The sequence below is a fragment of the Panicum hallii genome, chromosome 6 (genome assembly GCF_002211085.1).
Source record: "Panicum hallii strain FIL2 chromosome 6, PHallii_v3.1, whole genome shotgun sequence".
Classification (NCBI taxonomy): Eukaryota; Viridiplantae; Streptophyta; class Magnoliopsida; order Poales; family Poaceae; genus Panicum; species Panicum hallii.
This window is the reverse complement of record NC_038047.1, coordinates 2,868,017-2,887,403: the sequence shown is the minus strand read 5'-3', so window position 1 is coordinate 2,887,403 and position 19,387 is coordinate 2,868,017. Positions and strand designations below refer to the sequence as shown.

General features: G+C 44.7%; 3 protein-coding genes across 3 annotated transcripts; 2 read left to right on the top strand and 1 right to left on the bottom strand.

Annotated features, from left to right (window-relative positions):
* Positions 1-4,352: 4,352 nt before the first annotated feature.
* On the top strand, positions 4,353-8,500 carry LOC112896885 (protein NTM1-like 9). The gene is made up of 7 exons (XM_025965007.1): positions 4,353-4,661; positions 5,370-5,656; positions 5,926-6,252; positions 6,384-6,674; positions 6,763-7,428; positions 7,629-7,722; positions 7,817-8,500. The coding sequence occupies exons 1-7, from the start codon at positions 4,493-4,495 to the stop codon at positions 8,032-8,034; spliced, it is 2,052 nt and encodes a 683-aa protein (XP_025820792.1). The 5' UTR covers positions 4,353-4,492; the 3' UTR covers positions 8,035-8,500.
* A 398-nt stretch (positions 8,501-8,898) lies between these two features.
* Positions 8,899-12,676, top strand: LOC112897144. Its single transcript, XM_025965357.1, has 5 exons — positions 8,899-9,098; positions 9,568-10,563; positions 10,671-10,840; positions 11,321-11,518; positions 11,824-12,676. Exons 1-5 carry the CDS (start codon positions 8,960-8,962, stop codon positions 12,373-12,375), a joined length of 2,055 nt encoding a protein of 684 aa, XP_025821142.1. The 5' UTR covers positions 8,899-8,959; the 3' UTR covers positions 12,376-12,676.
* A 3,177-nt stretch (positions 12,677-15,853) lies between these two features.
* On the bottom strand, positions 15,854-17,005 carry LOC112898444 (putative B3 domain-containing protein Os08g0157700). The gene has a single exon (XM_025966762.1). It carries the CDS (start codon positions 16,779-16,781, stop codon positions 16,038-16,040), a length of 744 nt encoding a protein of 247 aa, XP_025822547.1. The 5' UTR covers positions 16,782-17,005; the 3' UTR covers positions 15,854-16,037.
* Between the last annotated feature and the right edge of the window lie 2,382 nt (positions 17,006-19,387).

Below are 19,387 nucleotides of genomic sequence, written 5' to 3'. Positions count from 1 at the left end.
TGCACCCTAGCTTCTTCGGTTTCCTCTAGAAGAAAGCCGGCCAAAGCCGCAGCAGCGTCGCCGTCGGGTTCGCTCGCGTCCACGAGGCGAAAGCGCAGCCATGATGGCGGCCCGCCGCGGGCGCCGCTCCCTGGCCGTGGATCGCGCATCCGGCGGCCGCCAGCGCCCGGGCTGTCGCCGTCGGCCGCGCCGTACGCGCCGCCGGTCTGCTGCCGCTGCCCGAGGCTCTGGACACGGGCCCCACGGCGCACTTGGCCGGCCGGCGCCAAGCCACCAATCATCCACCACCACCTCGACCGCTTCGGCTTTGCTTTCCAGTTTGCTCCGCCGTGCCGACGTACGATTCCTTCCGGCCTCGCGCCAACGCACCTTTTTCGCTTCGATCTCGAGTGTTGTAGCGCTATACTATACTCACTCCAGTTGGATCGAGTGGTAGTCTATCAAAGAAGGCATGAATACTCTCTCTCTCTCTCTCGAAGAAGAAAAAAAGGTGTGTAGGCTGCATGCCGATCTGTCTTGCCAATGGAGGGTTACAATCCAATCCTGCAGGCAGCAACAACCAGCAATGGCGCGAGGGATCGACTCGAGCGAGAGCTACCCGCACATGTTTTCGTTCTTTTTTCCTTGCACACAACACCTTTTTTTTTTAAAGGAAAGCAAATGCCATGGCTTTTGTTTCAGCTTCTAATAATCAGGCTGGGATAATAAATCCTAAAGACATGCCGAGACGAAAAGGGGAGCTTAAAGCTGGAGAAGTAAAGCGGAGATCGATGGCATGTCAACATCAAGAGGTAGCACAGATTAACACTGCTGCTGCTGCTGGTATATATATACTCCTTTCTCATCTACCAAACCATGCTGTATTCTTTATCAAAACAAAACTAAACCCATGCTGCACTAATTAAGAATTACTACTACAGTACTGTATGCGTTCCTGGACGTTGAGGTTTCACAAATTTGCTTGGACCACGCTTTCGAGGTCAGGCTGTAAAGCAGAGGAGATCCTTGTTTCTTTCGGTAATCTTCTCCTAGCCAGCACCTCATTTTACGAGGATGTTTGGACTACTGTACGATGATCATTTCAATCTCTGGTTCCAAGTGGTTTAGTGGAGCCATGCATTCAAGCTTATCTTTGCGGCCTTAATCATGTTACTCCCATCCTATGCATAGGATATGCGACGCAAAAGTTTGACGCCTTTGTGATTTCAGTGGGCACGAGTAACTAACATACTTTCATGAGATACGAATACTTATCGCAAGAGATGCGTGCGTGGTTGAATTTCTGGCCACCGCAAGCAACTTCCAAATGCGCAACGAGCTGACTGAAATTACTTGTGTAATCTGTCGCGTTACCGAATGCCGATCGATGTCACGGCTAGGGGTGCACCTTCCACCTTCAACCTTTTTTAGTTAAATATTTGTACTAATTTTTTTAAATTGGATCTTATTTTAGAGAAAATTGGATCTTATTTTAGAGAAAATAGTATAAATATTTGAACTAAAGGGTTGAAGGTGCACTAAAGGTCACCAATTTGCACCCTAATCACGGCTTTTCGTCATGCTAATAATTGGGGTAAAAAAGAAGAAAGCTAGAAAACAAAAAGAAGAGCTCAAAAGGCAGATGGCAAAGGGGTGCTTAAAGTTTAGCACTGTCATATCGGATGTTCGGATGCTAAATGTATAACCTCTGAGCTAATTCACGAGACGAATCTATTAAGTCTAATTAATCCATCATTAGCATATGTTTACTGTAGCACAATATTATCAAATCATGGACTAATAAGATTTAATAGATTAATCTCGCGAATTAGCCCGAGTTACGCAATTAACTTGCCATTAGTCTATATTTAATGAATATGTAACAGGGGTAAATAGTCGTGTTGGAACTAAACATCCCGTTGGAACCAAATACCCCTTAGTACTCTCTGCCCAAGAATCTTACTAGTACCAGCTAGCTAGCTCTCAATTTTTGTGTTACTCGTCTGCACCCGATTTCTTCTTCTCTTTGCGCTGCGATCGACTTGATTGATGCCTCGCAAATCTGGGCTCTAGCTAGGCCACGTTCGGGTGCTTTTGGGGTGCCAAACTGGCTGCCTTTTCTTGCTCCGGTCGCTATCGCTTTATTGCTTCTCTTTCTTTTTTTCTGAATGGATCCTGAGTATGTTGGCAATGCATCAGCCAGCGTTCCGCATACTGTTACCAAAGAGGTCTGCATCGTGGAGCCATACAAGTCTGTCTCTGCAACCCGAGGGGCACCATCATCATCATCCTGCGGTTCAAAACGAAATGGGCCATACAAAAGATTCGATCAGAGGCGAACTAAGTATAACTTAGCTGGATAAGATATTTCTCATGGTGAAATTGACCATCCAAATTTGAATATTCAACTTGACACAGCTGCTCGTAATCGCAACGCAGCTAGGAGGCAACACAGTAGAAGCGAAGGAAGAGACCGCACGAGATAGGGAGACAGAGAGGGGGCTCGTGCGCTCACAGGGATGGAAGCGGATCAGATTCGTACGAATACGGATTCGGATATCTTAGATATCTATCTTCACGTTTTCTTTCAGTTTTCATCCTTAGAATGGAAGCGAAACAGATTCACACGGATACGAATTCAGATATCTCGAATATCCATCTTTCCGTTACCTTCCTGTTTTCATCCATCCTCACCAGGCCTCGTGTTGCGTGTTGACGAGCAAGAGCGACGATGCTTTCTGATTTCTGAATTCGGGATGACCTTGCTTGCCCTTTCAGACCGCCTGCCACATTCCCTCGCCGCCAGCATGCAGTCGCCGCTGCTGACTCTTGGCTGCATGCTTTGATCCAACGGACAAGTGCCGTTCTTAGCAGCAGCGAACACCGTGCCAGGTTCAGCCCTGAGGAGTGAAGGTGAAGTAGTAGGTGGCACGCGAGGATCCTTAACGCGGCTGCTCCACCACGCATCAGCGCGTGCGAGTGTAATTTTCCAAACCTTCTAGTAGCACTGGCAGCCGTGTTCTTTCTTCTTGGCCATTTCAGACGGTCAGGAAGTCTGGCATGTACGTACAGCCAGCCACTTGCAGATGTACAGTACGTACGTGCGGATTCTTCGTTCCGCGAGATGAGAAGCAGCAGCAGGATCGGGGTCGAGAGCTGCTGCCGTCGTCAGGCGTCAGAATCTTGCACCTGATGGCTACTGCTGCTCCTCCTCCTCGATGTTCCAAACAATCTCGATTTTTTAAAAACACAAGTTTCCAATCCGCCGTCAGCAAAGACGACCGTGCCAGCTACAGCACTGAAGACCGGCGACTCGGCTGCTCAAGAACATTTCAATGCTTGCATTTGCATTTGCATTGCTACTCGAAATTTCAGGAATAAAGCCTGCAGAAAAAAGAAAACAAGAACGCCTGACAGTTTCTAATTTCCCAAAAGAAGAGCCCGGCAAATGCTACAGTTGCTAGCTGTAGATTTGTGCAGGATGTGGCTGATAATCGCTTGCTATGCTCCCTCCAGGGCGAAACTAAAGCTATCTCAACCTGAAAACATCTTTCTTAATCTGTTGCTAGCCAAGACCGTGCCTGAAAAGACGGCACTGAAGAGTGAGGACTACTGAAGCAGGCGGTGTAGTGTAACCTTCAGAGTTCAGAGACCTCTCTATCAGCACTCGCATTATTGGCATGTCCGATGCGTCGGCTCCAGAAAGAAAAGCCTGAAAATTTGCTAATTTCGCAAAAGAAAAGCCTGGCGCCGCTTGCTGCAGAACTGCGCAGGGTGTGGCTGAGGATGGCAAAAGATAAAGCGGGACAAGCTGAACGCGCTGCGCAGTGGCAAAGCATGGCGCGGCGCACTGGGAAGGAAAGGCAACGAGACCGGGTTCCAAAGCCAAGCTCCTCGCATGTCAGTCACATGTCCTCGAGCTCTGATCTGAACCATGTGTTGTGGGTGGCCTCGGAACAGACGAAAAGCAAGAGAGATAGAGAGAGAGCCTCCCAAGGCAAATCAAGCCCATTTTGCGATCCGAAATCTCAACAAAATTTCTCAAGTGCAGAACAAAACATTGCCAGGCACTACGAATCCCTCAGAAAGGGACCTGGCTGGCAAATTTCAAGAGAAGATGAAGGAATTTCCGTCAAAATCAAAGAAAGAAAAAGGAAACCAAAAGCAAGGGAAGCGTGGCTGGGCCCAGCGGTAGTGGCAGTCTCGTAATACGGCGGTTGGGCGGGGGGCCCATCCGGTACGCGCCCACGCGGCCGCGCTAGTATATGCAGAGGAAATTCCGCGACGCGGTAATGCAGAGCAGCCAGCCACTCGCTTTCTTCGCAGCCACGTCTCCTCCCCCGCCTCCCATCCCCTCCTCCCCTAAAATCCCCACCCCAAATCCAGCCGGCCCAAACCCTAGCCCAATTCCGCCCCCCCCTCCCCTGATCCCCTCCTCCCCCGCTTCCTTCGCCGCTAAGCATATCCCTCCCCCGCCGCGAAGCGCGAACCCCCCGCCTGGATCTCGACGAGGATGACGGTGATGGAGCTCAAGGCGCTGCCGCTGGGCTTCCGCTTCCACCCCACCGACGAGGAGCTCGTCCGCCACTACCTCAAGGGCAAGATCACCGGCCAGATCAACGCCGAGGTCGAGGTCATCCCCGAGATCGACGTCTGCAAGTGCGAGCCGTGGGACCTCCCAGGTACTGCTGCTCGTAACTCCTCCCACCACCGCCCCGATCGTCCCCTTGCTTCCGCTCTCGATTTTGTTTCAGTTGGTCGGCTTAGACGGTGAGAGCTCTGCTCAGATTTTTGACGGCCTCTTCGGGTAGTCAGTATTTTGGGCTTCTATTTTTGTGCAGTTTCTGATCAGGATTCTTTTCCATTTGGTGTCCAATTTGGGGGGATTTTGTCAGGTGTTGTCAGACTCCCCCATTTCCTGGATTTTTGCTCTGGATTGGAATCGTGCCATTTCGGTCAATCTGTTCCCCCGTTCTCTCGATTCCCCCTTTCTTCTCCGTGCTCCCGTCGCGACCTACCCCGCGAACGAACCTTCCTGCTGCAGGGTTCCGATGCTCATCTGCTGAAAAGCTGAGCAGATTGCCAGCTGCAGCTTACTCTGCTGGTTTGGGGGTTGCTTGCGCCAGTAGTTTCCTGGGGCACAATTCTCTGTCGGCGCTTTGCTTTGCTGGCTCGATGCGATTCCCTCGAACTCCGCTAAATCCTTACTTTAATCCCCGTGCCCACCCCTTTCCCGAGATGCTATTTGATTTGGTGCGATGCGGCTGAACAAAATCCTTGACCGCTGCGCCGATTCACTTTGTTTACCCCCGTGTCAAACAAACTCCTCCGTGAAAGATGATTCGCGTTTCCTGACCCGGAGCGCTGACGACGTGATTGTGTATGTGCAGATAAATCGCTGATCCGGTCAGATGATCCCGAGTGGTTCTTCTTCGCGCCCAAGGACCGCAAGTACCCCAACGGTAGCAGGTCGAACAGGGCCACGGAGGCTGGATACTGGAAGGCCACCGGCAAGGACAGGATCATCAAGTCCAAGGGCGACAAGCGCAAGCAGCACATCATCGGCATGAAGAAGACCCTTGTGTTCCACCGCGGGCGCGCACCCAAGGGCGAGCGAACAGGGTGGATCATGCACGAGTACCGCACCACCGAGCCGGAGTTCGAGTCCGGCGAGCAGGTAAATCTACTGTCTGGTTGCTTTTCTTCTCGGTTTAGCTTATGGTTGTTAAGTTCCGTGGTGGAAATCTTCATAGTTTAGTTTGCGTATGAGAAATATAACCGAGAATTCTATAGAACACATCCCTCAAAGATTCTTTGATTTCAGCTGGTAAAGATAGTTCTAACTTTCGTTGCAGTTACAGCTTAAATATGTAGGAAATTGGCGCTTTGTTTCTGATGTCCAATTGTTATTTCATTACCTGACAGTTACGTATCTACTGCTTTCAGGGTGGTTATGTTCTTTATCGCCTCTTCCGGAAGCAAGAGGAGAAACCTGAGCGCCCTAGCCCAGATGAAGTGGACAGGAGTGGCTACTCGCCTACTCCTTCTCGCTCGTCACCTGACAACATAGAGGCGAATGAGGAAGCAAACACGCCGCTAAATAGGGAATCTCCAGAGTCTGGTCTGCATGAAAGTCCGATTGAGCTGCCAAAATCTGTGGAAACTCATGCTATGCCGATGACAAGGTGGCTGGCGGACAGAAATGATAACTTAGTGGCTACTGCAGCGGATGTTTCCCATATGCCTATCAATAGACATGCTAATGTACCTGAGGTGAGAACAACACAGTAAAAGCCTATTACTCTATTAGCATTCAACATTTTGCTGCACAATATCCATCCTGTTACAATCCTAGGCACTGAATTTCTTCTAAGGACTTTTATCATCTTTATAATTACAAGCAGGTTGATCCTTCTGCTGGTGCTTCAGCTCAGTTTGTTCATCCACAGAATGGGAATGGTGGTTTTAACAATTTTGTGCCTGATATTGCCCCCAATCTACCGCATGGAAATGTATTCTTCTCTGATTTCCAGCAAGGAGCTTTTGGTTTTGATGGCAACATGAATCCTCCCGATGCCCTGAATGCTTTCTTGAACCAAGCACTTGTTGATCCTGATGAACATTCGTCAACAACATCAAAAGTTCAGTATGACTCTGACATTCCTACGGAATTTGAGAACCATGGGGTCGCACAGGTAATGGTTTTCTATTCTTACTGAGTTTGGCACCTGATGTCTAGGTCTTGGTAAATGCTGGCATCCTTATCTTTTGCTATCTTTGCAGGGTGAAGATGATCAAGGCTGGTGGGCAAATCTAGATTTCTTGTCAGATGAGCCAAACCCTCTGAATTCAGCATATGAGAATACACCGTTGCTTCCTTATGACACAAATGACCAGGATGTACTTTCGGTGGACTCTGCTGCTGATTCCTTGCACGAACTGTTCAATAACATGGAAGATTCTAGTGCAAGGAGGGTTGGAATGAACATCGAATATGGCCTTCAGGGAACTGGGATTTCTCTTATGCCCCGGCAGTTACAGGCCTCTGTGCAGCCAAACTACGTGCTCACTAACCAGGGCACTGCAACAAGGAGGCTCCGGCTACATTGGCCTGCTGATTTTGAGAGTGGGGAGAGCATAACTAGAGATGAGAGTGAAGATGAAGTATCGTGCATTGTAACTCCGAACTATCTGAATGAAACTGTAGAGGAGTCCACTGCAGATAAGGATGTGGTTTCTGATGGAGATGAAGCTGAGTCAACAGGGATTGTTATTAGAAGTCGGCCTGCTCCAAGTTCAAGTTCAGAGAGTTCATTGACACAAGGGACTGCAGTGCGAAGGCTGCGGCTGCAGTCACACCTCAAGACAGGACCATGTCCTAGTACTGATGATGCTTCAAGTTGCATCATAAATGAAACAGAAAGTCACCACAAAGCAGAGAAATCTGAGGTGAGGGACCTTCTTGTTACTCTGAAATTAAATGCACTTTGTTTTTTCTGTCATTAATGAGTTAACCCAGGATATTCAAAAGATATTTTTATTGAATGTGTAGCATCTGTTGTGCATTGTTTTCTAATGAACTCATTTGATCCTGGCTGACCTGTTTTAGCAAACGATACAGTCTAACTTCTCTTTCCTTTTTCTTCCAGATTGGAGAGAATGCAAGTACAAACTTCGCTGAAAGTGTTGATGGTATATTGGACAATTGCGGTGATAGTGAACAAAAGAACATGCCTGAACATGGTAATAAGGCTTTGGAACTTGCGTATGTTGTGTAGCTTTGTGATTGCTAACTTCTGCTTTTGCTAAGCTGATTCCATATGTTGCTGAACTGCAGTTGCTGAAACGGTGGCTGTTCCAGAAGCCAAATCTGTTCCAAGGCTGCGGAAGGCTTCTGAGAAGAGCGACAAGGATGCTATCAAGCAGGAGGATGGTCTTGAGCCCCACGTGAGAGCACCAGCACAGAAGGGGGGCTTCCAATCTTACATCGTCTGGCTGGTTCTTTCGGTGCCCCTGCTGTTGCTTCTCTGTGTCGGGGTGTATGGGTGGATATGAAAGATATCCCGGTGCAGTGTAGGGCGTCATGTTTTGCGCACACAGGTTCCCGGCATCGACCTGGTGGTGTGTTGTCATGTGTACATAACTGTCTTACGGCATGGGTTTATAGGGCCGTAGGACATCCTGTGTCTGTTCTTCTTCTGGCAAGCAGAGGCAGCTGAAAATCCAAAAAAAAAAAGAGGTAGCACTTTAGGTGGAAGAAAAAGGAAAAAAAAAGGGAGAACTGTTATTAGAGGCATAGTAGTAACGTCCTTAGTTTTTCTCCAGCTGTTGCGGCAGATGCGATGTGGTAGCTGTTGTGTAGTTGCAAGCCATGCCTCGGCTGCTGGCTTTTATTTCCTGCTGTAATGTAGCAAGACCCTGGTAGACGGGGCGCTCAAAGTCTGATGAACCTTGGTGTAATGTCTGGTCTTCTTTTTAATGTAGATAGGCCGTGCTAAAATTTCAGCTTCCGAAGCTGGTATCCTGATGTTTGTGTTGCTATGTTAGTACCTGATGAGACGGGGTCAGAATCCAGATGAATTTGTATTCGTGGTGAAGAAATGCTATTATCTGTGTGGGTGCAGAGATCGGAATGCGGCGGGTTTGTTATCTGCTGCTACTTTGTGCATGTGTGGTGAGGATCTGACGTCGGAATGCTAAGACAAGAAAATAAAGATGCTAAGCCAATGGATTTTCTCTTTAGAAAAGTTGGCGAACAATTGATACAATTTAAATTTGTTATTGATTTGATTATTCCCCGCGAACTCTATCCTTCCTTCTCGACGAAGCCTTCGCTCCGGAACACGAAGAGGCGGAAAGCCCAACAACACCTACGGCCCTCCACCTGCACTTCCCCGCAATTACCATCCCGCCCCTCGCCACTCTCCAGCACCCCATCCCACCCGGCCTTGACCGACCGAACCCACCGGCCTCGCCGGCGATGCCCTCCTCCTCCTTCGTTGGCGCCGTCGCCGCCGCCGCCATTTCCAGCGGCGCGTCGTCCACGCTCTCCCCGAACGCCGCTCCCTACACCCTCCTCGCGCGCCAGGGCCGCGCCCCTCCCGGGTGCCTCCAGGACGGTAACTTTCTTTCCTCCTCTCCCGTCCCCAACCACTCGTCGCTAGTGCCCCACGGAGCTATGCCTCGTGGATGGTAATTTTTTTTCTCCTAGGCTAGTAGCTCACGTCTTCTCGCGCTACCCGGTTACTTTGTTGTTCTGACATGTCGATTTGGTGCGGTGGCGTCGCGAAAGATTTTGACCTTGTGGTTCTTGCACTTCACTAAGGTTCGCAGTGGTTGGCCCAAGGTTGAAGCAGCACTATCTGGCTGGCACGTAGCACTCATTATCAGAAAAATGATATTTGTTGTTCTTTTGTTTTAACTTCTCCCTTTCAATTGTCCGCCACTTAGATCAGTTTATCCTTGCATGGCTTGAACTGAGTCGCCATCAAAGTAATGTGGATGATGTAGTACAGCCCAGCTTGATACATGTGCGCCCATTTATTTCTTATGCATTGATGGCATTAGTTGTGTCTTATGGATTTGTAGGTGATGCTTCGAGGGTGATTGATGATAACTCTGTGTTGAATGGAGAGGTCAACAATGCATACTCGGCGTCGTTGGCAACCCACTTTGGGATGAAGCCGAGTGACGCTGTTTATCCAAGCAATGCACATGGAATGCGCCAGAGTCAGCCAAGCTCGTCACGTGGAAGTCCTGCCAGTGTCTATCTATCTCCAAGTTCCTCAGTTTCAGAGTCGTCGGTTGCCATAGCTTCCAATTTCAATCAGGGCCGAATTCCCATGACCTCAGGAAGGGTAACAGTGACGATCAGAAGCCCTCCGAATAAAACTTCAGAAACTGACAACACCAGTTTTGGTTCTAGCAAATTGTCTATATGGCAAAATGATGAATTTAATAAAGAAACTGGGAAAGTTGTCTCCTGCGGAAACTTAGAATTGAGTAACCCTACTAATGGAAATGGCACTTCACAAGGCACCATGGTTTTCTCGAAAGAGCTAAATCCTGAAGTCAGCGTGAAGCCTCATGGACCATCTGTGTGTGCTAGCCCATGTGTTACAGTGGCTGATGACGTGAATCCTGATCCATCGGAGTGTTCTGTGGATTCACCATGCTGGCGAGGGACGGCTTCTCGTCCCTCTCCTTTTGATGTTCATCAAACATTAGTTGCCCAATCTGTGAAACAAGAATCAGTGGCTTTTGATGCAGGCCAGGAACAAAGCTTTAGCACTGATTGTGAGGCTCCAACTAAACTTCCGCATTTGGTCGCTAGCAAGAGTAAGCAAAACCATCCCCAATCGCATGCTGAATTGGGTCTGTCCAAAAAACCTGGAGACATTGGTACAAACCTGACACACGATTCCCATGAGAAGGAGCTCGAGTTTGTGAAGCATGGTGCAGCAAAATGCAATGCAGAGAAACACTGTTTAGAAATGATAGATGATGACATAAAACGATCTGGCCTAAACTCTGCTGCTCCTGATTTTATTCCCTTGTCAGTTAGGAAATCAAATTCCAGCAGTGGTCTGTCTAACAACTCAATCAAAATGTTCTATATGATTTCACCTGCTGCGCCGTATATCACATTAATTCCTTTTTTTGGCTTCTTCATGTATTTGGCACTGTTACAGGTTCCTGTTCATCTGGAACGAACATATCAGGAATTCTGAGGGCGATCAAGAGTATGTCGGAGGTGTTATGTAATAATTATTCTGATGAAATTGAGCTAGAGGAGCATGACTACAGCCTCCTCCAATCAGTAATTGAGAATCTTCAGAGTTATCTTTCTAAAGCAAAAAAGGTGCACCCCTTTTTGCTATTTTTGTCCAAGTCTTGTCAGTTCAGGGTTCTGTCAATGGGAAATACATTCTGTCGACCATATACACAATGTGCACCCTTCAGTTTTACTGTCCTGTTTCTCCAGCTTGTTTATTTTGAAATGAGAGGGCAGGGTTAAGCTAAACTATTCTGGTTTATTCTTCTTTTTGCTTTAATATGAACCATATTTGCCCTCTGGTGCTAAATGTTATTTATCCAATGTCCTCTTAGAAGGAATAACTGTGAATATTTCTTTAACCCTATTTGTGTAATTCTTGTATTATTTGTGAACTACTGATTTCTGATTCTGTGAAATTTTATTCCTCTTGAGCTGGAAATAAATCCTTAAATATTCTCAGTGCTGCCACTTGTCATAAGAACTTTGAAACTGAAAATACTTGCAATTTAATTGCACGATTTGATTCAGTGATGCAATAAGCCTTTTTGTTTTGGCTCTTCCTAGGTTCCTGTTAAGGGTATTTCTGACAAGGCAGGAGGACTAAAGGCTTGTTACTCTCAGAATGCAGTTTCAAAATCTGTCACAAGAAACTACAATGGTAGTTACACTGCTGATAATGGAAAAGGCATAATTATCTCTAATATTGCTGATTCTAGTCGGTTGCTTGGTGAGTTACGGAAAAAGTGCGCGACTGGGTACCAGGTAAACTTTTCTACACATTGTAAGACAGTTTTCTTGTTTATGAACATGCAGAGTTTCTTGATATATTTTGTCTCTCAGTAAGCGGAAATTACAAGATATGTGGTGAAAGTTCTATTTGGCAACTTTTAGAATGATCGTGTAAAACAACTTGCTGTTAGCATTCTCTTGGAAAATATCTTATGATCCTTTTCCTATTTCTTTTGTAACATTACGATCAGACTCATCAGGATTGACCCCTGAACTCACATGCAAATCCAGTTCAATTATTGCTTTATGCTTTCTAACAAGCTATTTTTATTGAACAGCCTTCACTCAACAATTTTCCAAAGGAGCTCTCATGCGAGGAGGATCACTCACAGGCTCTTATTTATAAAAATTTGTGGATCGATGCAGAACGTGCAAATTGTGCGTTGAAGTATCAATTGAAACAAACTCGTTTGGAAATTGATCTAGAGTCTAGCAGGGCTCATATTGGTGGTGGTCCAAGAATCCCTCCTTTCCATCAATGTGATCCGGGTAGAGATCTAAGTAGTTCCTGTGGATCTGCCATAACTAGCCCACTGATGCTCAAGGATAATCCTGGAGGAAGAAAGAGTCATAACCTTCTTTATGCTGCCGACCGCATCCAGTCAGGAGACAACAGTGTTCTATCAAGGTCAAAAGGTCACATAACTGTGCCAAATAGTATTGAGGATGAATATTTCCTGTCAGGCTTGGAAGAAACTGGCGTCCACCCCCATGCTCATTCTGGTGTACTAGTAGCACCAAGTAGGGCTCACAGAGGGTTGGACGCAAGGACTTCTGATGGACTGCCATCACTCTCACATATCACTGGAAGCGATGGCATTTTGCTTTAGGTACGCTTTAGTTTGAAATCGTGAGTTTGGATCTTCAGATTGGGAGCATGTGCTGAAGGAAGAAATCGGCTCAACCTGAAGGGATCTGCCAGCCAGATGCATATATAGCTACTGTACATATATGAGCAACCATGAACCCCTAGGAATTCAGGGCCTCTTGGTGTATATTTTGCTTGACAAGGCTGATGAATTGGCACTGCTTTGCTAAACGGTGCTGCTCCAGCCTACGGAAAACTAGGAACAGTGCTTATAATTCATGACTTGGATCAGTATGCTAATTGTCTCTGCTACTAACTACAAATGATTAGTATTGAGGAGAACATATGCAGTTTGTTGACTATGGTAATATACTAATATTCACATACATATACGCAGCAAGCTAGCTAGATAGCAATTTAGAAGTCGGTCCTCTACCTGCTCCTAAGCTAGCAAGTAGCAAACTAGTCTCTTTCTAAACAGAATACTCCGTTCATATTTCAATGTATAAGGAAAATTAATATTATAAAAAATCAAACTTCATAAATTCTGACCAACAGTTAGTCAATTTATATGCATGATTAGTATATGAAAGTTATATCAATAGATTCACATTTCACATATATTTTAATTTGTATTGATGTTGTACAGTTGATAATTATTTTATGAGTAATTGATGGTCGAACTGTACTTCTAAAGGCTTCCCCAAAGAATTGAAAGAAGCAGAAGGTTTGCAAATGCTATGATAATTGATGGTCAAACATCACAAAAGCAAAGTTTCAATCACGGCCCCCATTACATAATTTAATTCAGTTTGATTTTACAGTTAATTTTTTATGCATTTAGTGTATGGATCTAGTAAGGCATTAATAGGAGAACTCCTTTATTTTGATATCAAGTTATTGAATAAGCTTTTAGGTGTATCCAATTGAATGATTAATACAATAATGAATTCCTTGTTGAACTAATAAAAGGCGAACAGAACAATCAAAATGCCTCTCTGTGAACAGGATAAAAATTCCAGTATAGAATAGTAATTTTGACCGCTCTAGTATTTTTCTCAAAAATAAAAGGTATGCCTTTTGATCATCGCTTATAATTAATTTTGGTAAAGATGCGCGTAAATGAATATGGCTGAAGTCTGTCGAATGTTTTTAGATGCGTGCTATATAAATGAAATATTAGTTCATGTGGAATGCCTAGTAGTGAGGTTCTTTGGAGATGATCATGCACAACCAATTTAGGTTTACAATGCACACTTCTTGTTATCTTATCCTGGGAATCGATTATTGTCATCAGAGTCTGAGTTTTTTTTGCTAGAAGCACATGGAGTATCCAGTATCCATATTGTTATATGCATGTACTTGAAATAAATGTGTGTAAATGTATGAACGATCCAAAAATTGACAAGGCTATGCCACACCACCCGGAGATGAAGTGTACTGAAACAAGCACTTGTATGCATAAATGCATGAAACCTATTTCCAGAAGCAAGTTGGAAAGTGCAATTCAAATTTATGTATGTTCTTTGAGAGCAACCATAAAGTAGAGAAAGTTGATTGTTTAAGATTTGGTTGGAAGGTGCATGTGATAGCATAAAGCAAGGATGATTCTATCCACTTGAACAGACTTACAGTTTTACTAATCTGCAACTTGTAGCCATGTGTTAGATTGTTTAATTCTCTTTCGGAAACAAGGATTAGTTTGTTTAATCGTGCCAGGTCGTGTTGTGTCCTAGTCCCTGAACAGTACTTCAAACGTGTTGCCAAAGTACAAGCCAGAGTGATGCATCTGAATTGGTCATATGGGATGGTGTGCGTTCACATTGTAGTTTCAGACTTTCAGTTCTCCTGTCAAGATGGTGTATTCATGAATCAACTTTATTTTGTCATTCTGTGATTACAAAATCAATCCACATATAAAATAATCCACACCTCGCCATCTATAACCCTTTCCACTCAAATAATGAATACGGAGTCCAAAATCAGGATGTCTATTCATAGCACGTGCGACCAGCCATCGTATCATCACACATATCCGCTGAAGATAACAATATTTCAAAACAAAACAAAATATTTCAGAACAAAATAAAAAGTTGGAGATAAAAATATTTTAATCTTGTTTTGGAACATTTTATTTTGTTCTGGAACATTGTTATCTACAGCGGACATGTGCGATGATACAACGGCTAGTCGCAGGTGCGATGAATAGAAGCCCCGTCCAAAACCCCCACAAATAATCCACAAGAAGTCATTCTCCATCATCTTTTCCCAACTTATTGGATTTTCTAATATCAGCAACTTATGTCAGGTCAAATCATAGCAAAATTAGGATATTACATGTCTTAAACAAAAAAAGAGTTAACAACATACAAGCCCAAGTCCTATGCAATTTGTATATACACATGCCGACTTGATGTGCACTTCGTGTTTGTATATATAAAGGTGCAATTGGTGATTAATGAACTCGAACAAAAAGATGAGAACATAAAACACACAGTACTCTAGATTAATACGTGTAGTCACATTATTGCAGTCTCTAGAGCTATAATGGCTGTATGTGTCTATGTACACCATGTACCTTGATGATTTTCTAACAAATATATTCTGAGATATTTCAGAACATACATGCATGACATCTATATATAGGTCTAGATGATGTCTTTTTACGAAGCACAAGTTATTTTTTTCTGGGGGAAAAATATAAAAAAGTTGCGTATCTTATTGTATTAGATCAAGATATATGCATCAGTGCATGTCATCACATAATTCAGTGACCTACTAGCAATGTTTTAAAAGCTGCTCCTATATATGCAGAAAAAAAAGAAACACTGAACTTCTCAGCGTACAAAGTTACAAAAATCATTAGCTATTTCATTCTAACTAGAAGATATCATGGATGAAGACATATTATTACAACATCATTGAGATGTGATTCGTGTGGTTTCATCCATTTAGTTCCATTTCTCAAAATATGCTTCATGGTTCATAAGATGGTGGCAAATTCAAATTATATTTTCAGAATAAACAAGATAACCAAAGGCAAAGGGACAAAGACGATGAAATGATCGAGCTGGAAAGGTTTACTCGTACTTCTAATGCAACTTGCAGACTAACTTTATGCTATATATATTTCACACATGCATGGTCATGGAACATATATGCTATATATGGCATTAAAAACCATGAAAACTCATTTGCTCATTCATCTCGATCAATTCATCCGATGTACACAATTGCGTAAAAGCCAGCTAAATGTGCATAAAATAAAGCTGAAATAATCAAGGCCTTGAATAGCAGTGATTAGGATATACTCCAATAGTTCAATCGTGATTCGAGAACTTTAAATCACTTATTTGTTCATAAATCTCAAAGCCCCAGCTAGACACTCAACTAGTAAACTATAGTCAATTACCCTCTTGGTCATAGTCAGCTGCACCAGGAACATAGTTAAAGAAACAAGAACAAGAACGAGGAACCAATGCAAAGAACAAGATCGAGCAAGGATCTAATCTCCATTAAATCATGCAATTACCTAAAATAAATCGTAATTCCAATTTGAATCAAATAAATACGACTAATCAAGATTCAAGGAACCACTTTGTATAGATAGGATTTGCTAGCTCTACCTATGGTGTAAGGTTTCCAAATCACCATGTCTAGCTCCCTCTGATCTCTACACCGTGGCTAGCTGTCACCGTCGACGTACTCCACTTCGGCGGACGCAGATGCCGCTGCGTCGTCGTCGTCGCCACTGCACTCGACATTGAATCCGAAGAGCCTGAAGCTCCTCGCTCCTGCTGTGGGTCCCACCTCGATGCCATGACCGGCGGGGACGGGCACCGTGTCCACGGCCATCGTTGCACCCCCTCCTACGGCCCCGGTTCTTTGCATTATTCCGACGGCCATGGGCCACGCTGGCATGGCGGCAGAATCGCCGAAGTTGATATCGCGGCTGCGGCGCTGGCAGTGGCGGTAGTCGATGAAGTATCGGCCGGCGGCGGCGGCGGCGCGGGAGAACGAGACCGTGTCCCCCGCGGCGAGCCGCGCGGCGCGGACGAAGCGGCTCCACCCCTTGGTCATGACATAGCTCTGGCTGCTCCCCCAGTAGGAGTACCGGAACCGCCACGGCACGCCGCCGCGGTCCTCGAAGCACAGCTGCGTCCCGGCGCCGGCAACCGGGAAGAACCGCTCCGCGTGCTGCTTCGGCACCACCAGACGGTTGAGCTTGCCGACGTCGCTCGGGGTCAGCACCTTGTCGAACATGTGCTCCCGCTCCATCACGTGGCTTGGCTCGCCGCCGCCATGCTGGAGATCTTGACCTAGAGCTTGTTGCTGGTACAAGTCGTCTTCTTGCTCTTCTTCTTGGTGTTCTTCTTGCACTTCTTGAGTGTCGTCTACCGTTGTGCCCAAGCTCAGGTCCATGTGCATGGGACTAAATGGGTTGATCTGTATAGAACCAGATCTGGGAAATGATTTGGGGGAAGTTTGCTGGATCTGAGGGGGAGTTTTATCTAGGGCAGATGAAGCATGGGTGCATGCAGCTGAAGACCTGCTAACAGGGCTCTTGATGATCTTGTCTAGCTCGCTATATGATCTCTTGACGAGTAAGAGAGTAGAGGGGAATGGCTAGAGACAGGAATGAGCTTGGTGAGAGAGATTCTTGAGAGAGGGAGACAAGAGAAGCTTCTTGCAAGAAGGGGGAAGAGAGGCCTCTACTTGATACACTAATCAAATGTGTTTATGGGACAAGTGGTTTTGTCCTTTCTGCAATTGGCAGGGTCAGGCAAGCTATGACTAATATTAGTAATCAATCAGCAACTAAACAATTCCTTCAACACCACTAAGTGCTGCCTGAATATGCATCAACATACATGTATGCATGGTTTTATGGTTTGCAACTTGTTTCTGGGGCAGGTCATGTCAACTAAGGATTCCTCTTGGAAATTCAGCAGCTGCAGTTTGCTGGCCCTGTGTCAACTTGTGCTTATATATTTTGGTGTGTGTGCTGTGGTGAGTTGTGTGGGATATGCTACCAGCAGTCTTAGAAAACTGCAACCTGCAGGTTGGTTCAGCTCCTGCTGCCGACTTAATTTGCTCCTTATTGGTTTGCGTAGATTAACAGAAATCACAGACATATCCATACTTTGTTCTAGTTGCTGGAACACAAACATTTTCAGGAACTTTTCCAAAATTTGGTACGAACATTTCAATTCCCAAGGGAATCAGGAGAAATCACAGCGTTTCAAACAAATGATAGGTAGTCCGATAGGTAAAACCGTACCTTACTTTGGGTAAAATGCTGATTATATTTTGTCCCCCCACCCCTTTTTGGGGTAAAACGCTGACTATTTGACCACCTATATATGGTCCCCCATTCATGTTTAATTACGTTTTTGATTGCTTTGGTGATAATTAAGTGTAAGCCACAACAAGCTTCCCGAGGTCAACAACTGTGCATAAATAGACAGAAGTTGACGTCATCTGCCTAGTTTCTTCTGGCGTCAGCTGTGCCATGTGGTGATTTATTAATATAAGAACAACCCCAAGGGTTTTCATTTATTTCGTAGCTATCTGGATGCTTTTAACAGTAGAAATTAAGAACCCTCAGATGCCACCGAATAGTATTTGCATCCTTAAAATGAACATCAAATTTATATTGTCAACTTCAACTCTGATCGTGAACATTATTCCAAAATTACTAGGACACTTCTCTCGCAATGAACTGGTCCAAATCTACGGGTTTCCTTGGTCCAATTCGTATTCGACTATTCTATGAAGGAAAATTAGGAACAGAAAGTTCCGAGCAATTTTTATTCAAAAGAAATAATTAATGTCTTCAGGCTAGTTTATCCAATTTGTACTATATAATTTTTGTTTCTATATAGTTAATATATAACACATTTGATAAGGCAAACTGTTGTGCCCTCTTATGCACTATAGGTGCTAGTTGGACAACAGCTACACCAAACGCCAATCATCTTGATCAGAGTTAGACATGCAGATAAAATGGTTAGCTATGCCATGTGGGATGTCGCTATAGCATCATAGGGCAATACTGCTCGAGATCCACGTAACACCATGACTTCTTTATGAGTACGTTGGTATAAGATCATCGATTCGACCAAAGATTTCCTTTTTTTTTTCCTGGAAGGGAAAGAGAGATTTGGTCAGTCACTATACCACAACACCAAAATAGCGTTGGACGTGGGTCGCTAAAAGTAGTTGTACAATTTGGGGCTACAATGGTATAGTGACTTAGATAGAGGTAGCTATACAATGGTCTTGCTAGATGGCCGCTGAACCTCAGTGAACTCTTGGTAGCACGCAGGTGTAAACTGCAAATTATGAAGGAAAGAGTATTAGCGTTACCAGAGAAAGTATGCAGGAGCGCCGCATACATTAGTAGTTATTTACTCAATTTTGACAAAATAATAAGGTAAATTTTGCAGAAATAGTTCATATTCTGGTTTCTCTGATCTTTACTGGACTATTTATTGTACCATTTCCTTTCACTTCCTAATTGAGGTAAACCATGGCTAGACTGCAGCTGTCACGCCAAAAGCTATTTTTGTTTTTTTTTTCATATTTCCTTTTAGAAATTCCTTGACTGCAGATATCAAACATTATCCCTCGGTAACAACCTAACAGGCAATTATATATACACACGGCCTGATCTGTTACAGAAATATATGTTGTTGCAACTTGTAGGCAACATGCACGACTATATGAATCATCTGAACTGCCTGTCAGAAAAATAGGAACCATTTGAACTGAAGTTCTGCCATGTTTGCAAGTGGACGCCCGTTGAACATGTTCTTTCCACCCCCGGACACCTTTGGCCCTTTTGATCAGGCAAGTGGATCACATCACATCTTCGATGATCTGTTTGCGCATCCTTTCAGCATCTCAAACATAAAAGTGAAATAAGTAACCAATTGACAGTAAGTTCCATACGTATATAGCAGCTCAACATAGCAGGCTCACCAGTAAGACATAAAAATTCATGGAACAATCTAAGGCCGAGCCTAGAATCT

Coding starts and splice junctions, on each gene's coding strand:
- LOC112896885 (XM_025965007.1), top strand. CDS start 4,493: ATGACGGTGATGGAGCTCAAGGCGCTGCCGCTGGGCTTCCGCTTCCAC. Junction 6,253..6,383: donor GACATGCTAATGTACCTGAG/GTGAGAACAACA, acceptor AATTACAAGCAG/GTTGATCCTTCTGCTGGTGC. Junction 7,429..7,628: donor ACAAAGCAGAGAAATCTGAG/GTGAGGGACCTT, acceptor TTTTTCTTCCAG/ATTGGAGAGAATGCAAGTAC.
- LOC112897144 (XM_025965357.1), top strand. CDS start 8,960: ATGCCCTCCTCCTCCTTCGTTGGCGCCGTCGCCGCCGCCGCCATTTCC. Junction 10,841..11,320: donor ATCTTTCTAAAGCAAAAAAG/GTGCACCCCTTT, acceptor GGCTCTTCCTAG/GTTCCTGTTAAGGGTATTTC. Junction 11,519..11,823: donor AGTGCGCGACTGGGTACCAG/GTAAACTTTTCT, acceptor TTTATTGAACAG/CCTTCACTCAACAATTTTCC.
- LOC112898444 (XM_025966762.1), bottom strand. CDS start 16,781: ATGCACATGGACCTGAGCTTGGGCACAACGGTAGACGACACTCAAGAA.